The 12,576-nt window shown below is 28.1% G+C and overlaps 3 protein-coding genes across 3 annotated transcripts; 2 read left to right on the top strand and 1 right to left on the bottom strand.

Annotated features, from left to right (window-relative positions):
- Nucleotides 1-645: 645 nt before the first annotated feature.
- On the bottom strand, nucleotides 646-2,535 carry LOC109814376 (polygalacturonase). Its single transcript, XM_020378793.3, has 4 exons — nucleotides 2,306-2,535; nucleotides 1,885-2,196; nucleotides 1,250-1,768; nucleotides 646-1,055 (listed from the first exon to the last, which is right to left on the bottom strand). The coding sequence occupies exons 1-4, from the start codon at nucleotides 2,429-2,431 to the stop codon at nucleotides 837-839; spliced, it is 1,176 nt and encodes a 391-aa protein (XP_020234382.2). The 5' UTR covers nucleotides 2,432-2,535; the 3' UTR covers nucleotides 646-836.
- A 744-nt stretch (nucleotides 2,536-3,279) lies between these two features.
- LOC109814381 (uncharacterized) lies at nucleotides 3,280-4,507 on the top strand. The gene is made up of 2 exons (XM_020378797.3): nucleotides 3,280-3,430; nucleotides 3,994-4,507. Exon 2 carries the CDS (start codon nucleotides 3,997-3,999, stop codon nucleotides 4,339-4,341), a length of 345 nt encoding a protein of 114 aa, XP_020234386.2. The 5' UTR covers nucleotides 3,280-3,430; nucleotides 3,994-3,996; the 3' UTR covers nucleotides 4,342-4,507.
- Nucleotides 4,508-8,780: 4,273 nt separating this feature from the next.
- Nucleotides 8,781-10,784, top strand: LOC109814372 (polygalacturonase). The gene is made up of 4 exons (XM_020378783.3): nucleotides 8,781-8,962; nucleotides 9,073-9,384; nucleotides 9,593-10,111; nucleotides 10,301-10,784. Exons 1-4 carry the CDS (start codon nucleotides 8,837-8,839, stop codon nucleotides 10,517-10,519), a joined length of 1,176 nt encoding a protein of 391 aa, XP_020234372.2. The 5' UTR covers nucleotides 8,781-8,836; the 3' UTR covers nucleotides 10,520-10,784.
- Nucleotides 10,785-12,576: the final 1,792 nt, after the last annotated feature.

The following is a 12,576-nucleotide window of genomic DNA, read 5'->3' as shown; positions in this document are numbered from 1 at the left end:
ATCTACATATTAATTTATTTTATTTTATGTGTACATATCTATAAAAATTATTTTGTCTTATCAAAAATATTGCTTAAATATTATTTATTAACTTTTATTTTTTTGTTTTAAAAAATATAATTTAACAAATATTAAATGTCACCTATAAATATTTATAAAATTTATGAAAAATATATGCTTCAAGAATACTATTTCAAATACGAGGTGAATTTTGATTCAAGGGGCAACTTGGCATCCCTTGACATGATTTACTCCTTCTCCTTCTAGTGGATTGATTATTTTATACACAACACAAAATATCATAAATTCTTATTCTTTACTAATTTATGTTAGTTTGTACAAATCTATGTGATTATTTTATATTAAAATTAGAACCCTTTTATCCCTCCCTTCTAGTCTTTTCTGTCACTGTCGTATCATTGCCGAATTGGCTTCACTCTAGTTAGTTTCAATGTCTTGTAAATTTTGTTTAGAAATATTATAAACAATCACTTTTTTATATATATATATATATAAACACACTCTAATACAAATAATATAGTATTATATAGAATATACTATTTACGTAGACTCGAAAGAAATTTTCACCGAAATTTTGGCTAATATGAATATTTTTTTATAATTTGAATGTCATTCTTAAGAATATACTCTTTAACAAGGCTTTCTTATTCAATAAACTTTGACATTGTTGATGCAACTAATACAATTGGTTATTCATTATAGATTTTAAATATTTCTAATCATCACTTTTCAAGGATGAATTATATATTTACAACAAAAAAAAGTAAACAAAAGAAAAATTTAATAAAGAAAAATGTTGTTTCATCTCAAATCTCTTAAGCTTTGCAAGCTGGTGCTTTTCCTGTGATTAAGGGCTTGACATTAGCACATTTAGCATCTATTGGAGCTCCATTGAATGTAAGATTAATATCACTTAATTCCACTCCATCACATGGTACACCGCTACTGCACATCAAAATCACCCCTTCCTTGGTTTTTGAAGTACCCTTAATATTCTTAAAGGTAACCTTACTTATCTTTATTTTTGATGGAGCCTGAATCATTGCAAACATCCACAAAATAGACAAAAATAAGGTATAAGAAACCTCATTGTATTGCATGTTAGGTTAATAAAACTAAAAGATTAGTTATTTAAGTATAATAGCGACTCTAGTATGATTATAAAAAAAAAAGTAATGAGAAAAAACAATCAAATTTAAGAATAAGTATTGATTAAATATACAAGTACCTTTTTATTGCATTGATTCCAAGGACAGTATTCTTGATCAATGATGACTGGGTTCTTGACATCAACCATGTTAATATCTTCAAAATGCATATCAGTAATAGGAGAAGTTCCCGGACCACTAGGCCAAGTTTTGATCCTGACACCATTGTCTGTATTTTTCAAAGTGCAATTTTTGACTATAAGATGTTCTACAGGCTCTTCTTCTGGGTACTTGCCAAGGCTTCCAACACTAATGCCATGGCCAGGTCCGCAAATCACATTCTGAACAGTTATTTGTTTGCTGCCATCTCCCAAGGAGACACAGTCATCTCCAGTAGCAATGTTGGTGTTTAAAATCTTCACATCAGTCGATCTTCCGATGTGAATCCCATCAGTATTGATGCTATCAGCAGGAGCACTGACATGGAAGCCATCAAATGTGAAGTTGGTGCATCCCAAAACATTCACGTGAAAGTTTTTGCTATCCTTAGTAGTTATGTCTCGAACAGTTGCATGTTTTAGGAAATTGAAACTAAGATTCTGTCCAAAAGAGATTCAACTCATTAGCAAGTTTTGTTAGATGTTGCTATTCTAGTAATGTGGGATTAAATGTATGTATATATATATATATATATATATATATAGTGTATATTTACCAAGGAGCGTTTTTTGCATTTCTGGTTTGTTCCACAATCATTTTCTTTCCAAGCTTTTGCGCCTTGACCATCAAAAACACCATGACCGGATATAGTTAAAAAGTCAACATGTTCGATCTTGATCCATTCATAAGCATCATTCATTGCATTGGGGTCAGGTGGTGCTTGAATTATGCCAGCAACATTAATTTCAATGGGAGCCTTACAAGGACCTTTTACTTGAATTGCATTCATCTTGTATGTCCCACCTGGAATCACAATTTTAGTTGCAGTTGTTGATGCACATGCTTCATCCCAGGCCTTTGTCAAAGCCTTCAGAAAACATATAAATTACAAATCAAGAACAATATAAGTAATAATAATAATCCATGGAATCTTCAATCACTTCTTTTCCTCTCAAGTGAATTCAATTGAATTTTACCTGTGTTATATCTGCATTTGGTGCTCCCCCAAATTTTTTTATATCTATGACAGCTGATTGAGTGGAACCTAAAATAGTCAATAGTAAGAATAAAACAAATGTTTCCATATTCAACTTCATATCCATGTTGTAATGGGTGAACTTTGTTTTCTCACACTCTTTAGCAATGAATGTTGCTTTCAAAATATTATGGATGACTTTGATTTCTCACACTCTTTAACAAAGAATGTTGCTTTCGAAATATGAAGGAATGTTATTTATACTAGAGTCACGAAGTCACAAAACCATTAATCATGTAAACAGATTTCTATATCAAATTAATTTAGTCCTTACAATTGTGTGATTGAACACGTAATTATAATAACCGTTCATTTGTTAACACTAATTTGTAAATAATATCCTATTTATATCCTTTCCTAAATTAAATTTAGGGAGTAAGTTGCACCAAATCATGATTTCAAACATCACTTTAGCACTATACTTAAGTTCTAAAACTCGAAAAAAATATCATCATTTGTCGCAATATCCCATAGTCTTATCAAATGAAAATATATTTCTTGAATCGGGAGATTTTTTTAATTCATTCTTCAACTATAGTATTGCTAATTATTTCTTTAATAACAATATATTAAAAAAATTCTTAATATTTTATCTCTTTTAATCAATATTTTATTATTTTTAAATTAGATTTAATATTTCTAAAAACGAATAATAATTCAAAATATTATTATATTATAATATAAATTATTATTATAATATTAAATATAATTTAATGATAAAATATTTAAATACAATTAATTTTTATAAATATACTTGTATAAAATAAAAATAAAATATTTTATACATGGTCTAATAGTTATGTTTTGTCGATATAAAGTTTTAATATAATTTTTAAAATAATTATTAAAAAGTCTACAAAACAAATTTATTGTATAAGTAGATAATAATATAAAATTGTGATTTCTATAATATACGAGGTTAAATAGTAATTAAACAAATATGAGAATAGAGACAATGCAACAGTATAAAAGAAATAAATAGGAGAAAGTGAGAGTGAGAGTGAGAAATATTTGTTTCACAAAGTGGGTGGTGAGTGCAGAATTGTGTTGTTTTGGATCAGATCAGGTAAGTTTCTCCTTCTCTCTCCAATCAATTTAAATTTTCCGTTACACCACCTCCTTCCATTTCTTATACTTGTTTCGTAACCCTTTGAGCAATGCCCACTATTTTGCATTTCAACTGTTTGATCAAAGTTGCCAATCAGATCTTTTCATTAAGAAGTGGGGTTTTTTCATTTTTAAGGTCTTACATGTTTTCGGCTTCACTTGTTGCTCATTTTTAGGTTTTTAGGGCTCTTACAGCACGCTCTTAACAAAACATGATAGATATATTCTCAAGTTATTTCACATTTTTACATGATAGATATGACCAGTGGAGGAATGTTGAATAGAGAAAGGGAGTATATTTAGTTGATATTTTGAAATTTGCATTTACCAGATAGTCAAAACATGAAATGAACTTATATTGGCTTATCGTTTGATATACAGTGTTCCAATAAATAGTTAGATATATGTTGGTTTCTTGAGTTATATGTGATTTGCCAAAAATGACACAAACAGTGAACTTTTTTATTTTATTTTTTATTTTAATTATATGCTTATATTAACGAGGATTATATTGTAAAACAGAATATGGTTATCCCACCCCCGGTGAGGCCTCCCAGGATTACAAAATTTCTCAAACCTTATGTTCTGAAGATGCATTTTACCAATAAGTATGTGAGTGCGCAGGTGATTCACACCCCAACTGCTACTGTATCCTCTTCTGCAAGCTCACAAGAGAAAGCCTTGAGATCAAGCTTGGAAACTAGTCGGGATGTGGCTGCAGCTGCAAAGATCGGGAAGATACTAGCAGAACGCCTTTTGCTTAAGGATATTCCTGCTGTTTCTGTTCACTTGAAAAGAGAACAGAAGTATCATGGTAAGGTCAAAGCGGTAATAGATTCTCTCAGGGAAGCTGGTGTTAAGCTGCTTTGAGTCATGACTTTGTTGGTGTTTATTTGTGCCTCAGAGAAATCATTCTTGTTGGATCTTGTCTTCATTTTCATTTCTAAGTTGTCATCATAATATGAAGTTACTCATTAAACATATTTCCCGTGTTCGGATAGAGAATTTAAATGGAGTAATTCATTTATTTGAAGAATTTTAAATTTTTTGAGGTAAAATATCTTGTTTGGATGGATAATTTATAAGGAATTTGAAATTCATGCATTTGTGAAATTCTTTAAAATAGTAGAATTTCAAATTCTCCCAAAAAAGCAAGAATTTGAAATTCCTCATAATTTTTTTTTCTTCTTATTTCACTTATATATTTTATCTTATCTCTTATCTCTTCATGTTTTAATTATTGAATATTCAAAAATATTTTTAAATTTATTAAATATTATCTAATATTAATTTTTAAAATTATTAAATATTTAAAAATTAGCTAATATTTATTTTTATAAAATTTAATTTAAAAATCTCAACATATAAATATATTTTTAAAACTAATTTTATCATGGTAGAATCAAATTATCATATCCAACCCAACAATTTAAAATTTGAGAAATTTGAATTGACTTATCCAAACAAAATATTTTAAAAATGATAGAAATTGAAATCAAAGTAATTCAAATACCAAGAATTTAAAATTCCTTGAATTTGTAAAATTCTTCATTCAAATACACCAAGACATTAGTTAATTTACGTTACGAGAAATAAGATTATTGTTGATGGATGCTTATAGGGTGTTTGTTTAACTCATTTTTTTCACTTTCTAATGTACTTCCAACACCAATCCATGTCTCTCTGATCATTGGTATTCAACTAAATTGGGTATTCAAACACACCCTTAAAATTGTTTAAAGGGATAGTTGGCTGATTGACCAAGGGTAGTTTCTAAAATTATTTACGTAAATGGAGTTGTTTCGAAACAATTTACACCTTTGGGATAATTTTGTACAGTGTCGCTGTGGCCCATAGTGACAACCCTGCCACGTGTTATTTTTTAAATTTTAAGAAGTCATGAAAGTCATATTATGAAAGTCGTTACAGCCGACAGCAACACAAAAGGGCTTCAATGAAGTCGCTATAACTTATAGCGCTAGCCATTAAATATTTTTTTATAAAATAATTTTTAACAAATATAATTTTTAAAAAAATAAAACTATAAATATTTAAAAATATAAATGAAATAAAATAGAAATTTAAAATTAAAATTTGAAAAAATTTGATAATATAAATGGAAATAAAAGAAAATAAAATAAATAAATTAAAAAACATGGTCGTTATGGCCTATAGCGACACACAGTCGCTATAACTATGGTCTATAGCGACATACAGTTGCTATGGCCTATAACGTCACTTCTTAAATATTTTTTTATAAACTAATTTTTAACAAATATAATTTTTAAAAAATAAAACTATAAATATTTAAAAATATAAATGAAATAAAACAGAATTTTAAAATTAAAATTTCAAAAAAATTGATAATATAAATGAGAATAAAAGAAAATAAAATAAATAATTGACTGAAATTAATTTGGAAAAAGACACAATTTATTTATATAAATAAAAATAGTATAAAATATAAAAATATTAAAAATAAAATAAATAATAAAATGAAGGAAAAAAATGTTAAAAAATATATTTAAAATATATAAATTAAATGAAGGATTTCAATATAAAAAAAAAAAGAAAAAAAAAACAGAAATATAAAATTAAAAATTAAAATAAAATGATAATATAATAATTATAAATAAAAAAATAATTGTTACACCCTATAGTGACTTTGTGATGCTATAGACCATACCGCCTTCTGTGGCAGTTGAAAATTGAATGCAAAGCCTATACAGGAAATGCTTACTTTTCGTTTATTATGTCCTGCAGATGTTAGAACCACATTTGTTTTCAACTGATGTTAGATGAATATTTGCAGCACCCAGATGATAGTGGTGCAAGAGGCTGTATTTCGTGTGCAAACTACAATAGTCAAGGCTATAAAAAAAATCTTGACTTAAACAAAAAATTTAATTAAAAGTACATAAATAAAAATTTGTTTATATTTTTTTTTCATTTAATTAAAATAAAAAACAACTACATAAATAAATATTTTTAATTAAATTTAAAAACAAATATATTAAAAATAAAATATAAATTAATAAACAATGTCGTTATGGTTTATAGCAACACAATGTCGCTATGGCCCATAACACCTTTAGATAAAATATTTTTCTAATAATAAAAGATATATATTAATTATATTTTTAAAATGGAATGAAGTTCATAGCAACTTTATAAAAATTGTCATAGTTTATAATGATTTTTATTGGCTAAATTTTAGTTGTTTGTAATTAAAAAAAAAGTACACGTGTCACTGATATCGCTATAGGTCATAATGACATTATAGTAAAATGTCTCAAAAATATAAATAATTTTAAAACAATTTTATTTACGTAAATAATTTTAAAAAATTGATCAATCAGATAGGATAATTACATAAGCTATCAACTATGATCTGCTAGGTAAAATGGTGGATAGACATTGACTTACGGGGCAGTACTGTCCTGTTTGGATCTTAGTACCAAGATGTTCTAGTGCAAGATGTTGCAGTGCTCCTGTTACTTGACCTACATAAACTCAAAGGCAAGTTTATTAGAAGACATTACAATGTATAATGTAAAAACAGATACTTGCCTATATTTTTTTTTTTGGGATGACTTAATAATAATGCTTGCAAAAGTGCAGTAGAATTTTGAGAATCTGTTTGAATAAAAGTTGTGTTTTTTGAAAAAAAAATCTTACGGAAAAAGTTCTTTATTTTTAATAAAAAGAAGTACTTTTTTAAACACGTATTCAACCAAACTTTTTAGTTTTAAACACTATTGACCGATAATAAGAAAAGTGTGTAACACCAGAAACTGGTAACCGATAAGAAAAGTGTACACACGAAGTAAGGAAAAGAAAGGAAATAAGCACGCAAATGCAGATCCCAAGACTGCTGTACGAGTCATGACCAACAAGGATCCTTCCTTCGATCAATTTTGCCACTTTCTATAAATCCTTTGCTATAAATTACATATTCAAATTATATTTAGATCAAGCATAATGGAATTAATGAATAATTAATACAAGGTCTGGAATATTGTCCTTTTTCCAAAAAGTTATTTTTATTTTATAATTTTTTTATACATTAATTTATTTACTTAAACTTTTTAATGTATGATTAGGATTATTACGGGTTTAAATAATTTCTATTTAGTGTTCAATATTTATCATTTTTTTTATATGTATCATATAAGAATTACCTTATATGAAGATAAAACGGTCACTTTTGATATTTAGATTAAAATAAATTATTAAATTAAAAAATTATTTAAAATTACAATTACAATCATAATTGTTATTCATTATTATTATCTTGTCACTATCACAACTTTCAAAAATAAAAATAAAGGTTACAATTTTTAGTAGTTCTTTTAATTTAAGGCTTATGTGCATTTTTAATTTCTCATATATTATAACTATAAGATTTAAATCTCCAAATTTTACCTATGTAATTTTAGTTCTTTGAACATCAAAATTGTCCTAACATATAGCTCTCCTTGTCCTAACATAAATATGTCATTCCAAAAATATCCACACATACACCACTAACATCAATGATTAGCTGCACTTCATACCTTCTTTTCATGGCTTCTATTTAACAAGTCCTCTCTTATACACACCAATAACGCCAAGAAATCACCCCATGACTGCTTTGTATGATATTTTCTCCATTCCACACCTTATGCTCCCCATTATGCATTATAAACTGTTACTCCCTAACCATATCCACACAAACTAAAATATTGTTCCAATACCATTGAGCAATTCAGTAATTTAAATATTTTATCGTTAAATTATATTTAATATTTATAATAATAATTTATATTATAATACAATATTATTTTAAATTATTAATAATTTTTAGATATATTAAATTTAATTTATAAATAATAAAATATTGATTAAAATAGATAAAATATTAAGAATATTTTTAATATATTGTTACTAAAGAAACAATTAGCAATAGTATAGTTGAAGAATGACTTAAAAAAATCTCCCAATTCAAGAAAAATATTTTTATTAGACAAAATTATGAAATATTGCTTAGGACAAATGAGGATGTTCTTTCGAGTTTTGGAACTCAAGTACAATGCTAAATATGATGTTTGAAATCATGATTTGGTGCAACTTACTTTCTAAATTTTATTTAGGAAAGGAAATAAATAGGATATTATTTACAATTAGTGTTAACAAATGAACGATTATTAGAGTTACGTGTTTAACCACACAATTGTAAGGACTAAATTAATTTGATCTAAAAGTCTGTTTACATGATTAATGGTTTTGTGACTTCGTGACTCTAGTATAAATAACATTCCTTCATATTTCAAAAGCAACATTCTTTGCTAAAGAGTGTGAGAAAACAAAGTTCACCTATTACAACATGGATATGAAGTTGAATATGGCAACATTTGTTTTATTCTTACTATTGGCTATTTTTGGTTCCACTCAATCAGTTGTCATAGATATAAAAAAATTTGGCGGAGCACCAAATGCAGATATAACACAGGTAAAATTCAATTGAATTCACTTGAGAGAAAAAAAAAGTGATTAAAGACTCCATGGATTATTATTATTACTTATATTGTTCTTGATTTGTAATTTATATGTTCTTTGAAGGCTTTGACAAAGGCCTGGGATGAAGCATGTGCATCAACAACTGCAACTAAAATTGTGATTCCAAGTGGGACATACAAGATGAATGCAATTCAGGTAAAAGGTCCTTGTAAGGCTCCCATTGAAATTAATGTTGAAGGCACAATTCAAGCACCGCCCGACTCTAATGCAATGAATGATGCTTATGAATGGATCAAGATCGAACATGTTGACTTTTTAACCGTATCCGGTCATGGTGTTTTTGATGGTCAAGGTGCAAAAGCTTGGAAAGAAAATGATTGTGGAAGTAACAAGAAATGCAAAAAGCGTTCCTTTGTAAATATACTCTCTCTCTCTCTCTCTCTCTCTCTCTCTCTCTCTCTCTCTCTCTCTCTCTCTCTCTCTCTCTCTCTCTCTCTCTCTCTCTCTCTCTCTATATATATATATATATATATATATATATATATATATACATTTAATCCCACATTACTAGAATAATAACATCTACCAAAACATGCTAATGAGTTGAATCTCTTATGAACAGAATCTTAGTTTCAATTTCCTAAAACATGCAACTGTTCGAGACATAACTACTAAGGATAGCAAAAACTTTCATGTGAATGTTTTGGGATGCACCAACTTCACATTTGATGGCTTTCATGTTAGTGCTCCTGCTGATAGCATCAATACTGATGGGATTCACATCGGAAGATCGACTGATGTGAAGATTTTAAACACCAACATTGCTACTGGAGATGACTGTATCTCCTTGGGAGATGGCAGCAAACAAATAACTGTTCAGAATGTGATTTGCGGACCTGGCCATGGCATTAGTGTTGGAAGCCTTGGCAAGTACCCAGAAGAAGAGCCCGTAGAACATCTTTTAGTCAAAAATTGCACTTTGAAAAATACAGACAATGGTGTCAGGATCAAGACTTGGCCTAGTGGTCCGGGAACTTCTCCTATTACTGATATGCATTTTGAAGATGTTAACATGGTTGATGTCATGAACCCAATCATCATTGATCAAGAATATTGTCCTTGGAATCAATGCGATAAAAAGGTACTTGTATATTTAATCAATACTTATTCTTAAATTTGACTATCTTTTCTCATTACTTTTTTTGTAATCATACTAGAGTTGTTATTACTTAAATAACTAATCTTTTGGTTTTATTAACCTAACATGCAATACAATGAGGTTTCTTATACCTTGTTTTTGTCCATTTTGTGGATGTTTGCAATGACACAGGCTCCTTCAAAAGTAAAGATAAGTAAGGTTACCTTCAAGAATATTAAGGGTACTTCAAAAACCAAGGAAGGGGTGATTTTGATGTGCAGTAGTGGTGTACCGTGTGATGGAGTGGAATTAAGTGATATTAATCTTACATTCAATGGAGCTCCAATAGATGCTAAATGTGCTAATGTCAAGCCCTTAATTACAGGAAAAGCACCTGCTTGCAAAGCTTAAGAGATTTGAGATAAAACAATGTTTTTCTTTATTAATTTTTTATTTTGTTTACTTTTTTCTTGTGCATATATATAAGTCATCCTTGAAAAGTGATGATGAGAACTATTTAAAGTTTGTAGTGAATAACCAATTGTATTTAATTGCATTGACAATGTCAAAGTGTATTGAATATGAAAACTTTAGAGAGTGATGTCCTTCACAATTTAGCTTTATTTTACTAGTAGACACTTGGATAGTGTCTTTTATATGAAGTTAATTTTCTTTCTTTGGGTTGTTCTTTAAGCTTTCTAAAAGATTAAAAAAAAATTCATTTGATAAATTAAAAAAAATGTGTATATTTGGATATAAACGAATAGTTACAAATTACCACAATTTTTAGGCATCAACCAATAATTTTTCTTGGACTTATTTAACTCTGTTTTTTTTATAAAAATTAATTTATAAAAATAAAATAATCTTAAAAAGACAACTAACTTATTATAACAACCATTTTGACTTAAGAACATAACTTTATATTAATAATTATTTCCATTAAAATGTTATTTTACTGTTGTTTAATTTGTTTACTTTAAAATAATTTTATTTTGTATCGCGTCAATTTAAAAATAGGAAGAAAAAAAAAACCGATATATCGTCAAAGTAGTAGAATACCAGTATAATATAAAGGTAAATATACACGTTCATTTCACTAGAATTGTTGTCTAATAAGATTATATACATGTTCATTTCACTAAAATTGCAGTCTAATAAGTTTTGGTACTTTTGCATGATCTCTCTCACACACAAGAATTCCTATCTATAAATAACAAATATGTCAGTTGAGAATATACATTAATTGAAATATATCATGTGTCTGATTTTCTTATTACCTTCAAGTTGGTCATTGAGATAGTGAATGCCAACTTTAAGTAATTGTCCAAGAGAAGAAATTGTGTGTTAGTGAAAAGTCAACAAATTATATATTAGTTGGCGCATATATAAGATAAATGTTAACTTTAAGTATTTCGTATGACAATTGATTTCATTGTGTTTAATCTATTTATTTGTAAATTATAGGAATTTGAGCTAAATAAAGAACGACTTAACTATCAAAATAAAGCAGCGTTAGTTGAACATGAGTCATGACACATACCTAGACTAGAGAGGTATTTTAGCCATTTTATCTCACAACCGGTAGTAGCCATGCATAGACCAATGCTCAACTTTGGCAAAAGATCAAGAATCGATGTCTTGTCTTTTGGACTTTTGGTTTTTCAAAAAAATTAGTGAATAAACTACCATTTGAACGATTCTTGGAGCAAAGAACAACTAGCCTAGTCCAAATCACCATTCAATGAAAAATTATCAAGTTTCATATAGGGGTTGAGCATATCGGGGGAAATATGTTTGAAGGTGTTCCACAGGGTGATGCCATGATGCTAAAGGTTAGTACTTAGTATAGAAAACATATATATTACCTAAGCTTCAGTTATTCTTTGTTGATAACTTGGTTAAATCTAACTAATAAAGTGCTAACCAATTTGTTTTTTCTAGGCTATATGCCATAATTGGTCGGATGAAAAAGCCATAGAAATTTTAAGCAATTGTTACAAAGCTTTGCCAGCAAAGGGAAGGTCATTGTTGAGGATTTCATACTGCAAGAAGATCCGGAACCTACAAATGATTATAAAGTGGTTTTAATTCTTGATAACATCATGTTTATTACACCTGGTGGAAGGGAAAGAACTGAGAAACAATTTGAGAGTTTGGGCAAGCGTTCTGGATTTTCTAGGTTTCAAGTTGTCTGTCGAGCTTTCTCTACTATGGCAGTGATGGAATTTTATAAGTAAATCATATCAGCAATAATTTGGCATTTCAACAAGAGCACATCAATTTTTCAAATAAGTAAATCATATCAGTAATAATTACATTTTATGTTGTTTAATGAAATTGTGCTGAAATGAAAGTTATACCGAATATGAGTACAAACACGAGTATATAATATGCGGCTATGTTGTGTTGGATATGGGGACAAATACATGCATGTGATACGTAAGTTTTCAAAAATTTAGAATGAG

The sequence above is a fragment of the Cajanus cajan genome, chromosome 9 (genome assembly GCF_000230855.2).
Source record: "Cajanus cajan strain Asha chromosome 9, NIPB_CcT2T_4, whole genome shotgun sequence".
Lineage (NCBI taxonomy): Eukaryota > Viridiplantae > Streptophyta > Magnoliopsida > Fabales > Fabaceae > Cajanus > Cajanus cajan.
The sequence above is the reverse complement of the archived record's forward strand: the minus strand, read 5'-3'. Positions and strand labels throughout refer to the sequence as shown.

Bases quoted from the DNA above. Each gene is read 5' to 3' on its own strand.
- LOC109814381 (XM_020378797.3), top strand. From the start codon at position 3,997: ATGGTTATCCCACCCCCGGTGAGGCCTCCCAGGATTACAAAATTTCTC.
- LOC109814372 (XM_020378783.3), top strand. From the start codon at position 8,837: ATGGATATGAAGTTGAATATGGCAACATTTGTTTTATTCTTACTATTG. The intron at 9,385-9,592 runs GTAAATATACTC...TCTTATGAACAG, and splicing joins AATGCAAAAAGCGTTCCTTT to AATCTTAGTTTCAATTTCCT. The intron at 10,112-10,300 runs GTACTTGTATAT...GCAATGACACAG, and splicing joins GGAATCAATGCGATAAAAAG to GCTCCTTCAAAAGTAAAGAT.
- LOC109814376 (XM_020378793.3), bottom strand. From the start codon at position 2,431: ATGGATATGAAGTTGAATATGGAAACATTTGTTTTATTCTTACTATTG. The intron at 2,197-2,305 runs GTAAAATTCAAT...TGTTTTCTGAAG, and splicing joins CAAATGCAGATATAACACAG to GCTTTGACAAAGGCCTGGGA. The intron at 1,056-1,249 runs GTACTTGTATAT...GCAATGATTCAG, and splicing joins GGAATCAATGCAATAAAAAG to GCTCCATCAAAAATAAAGAT.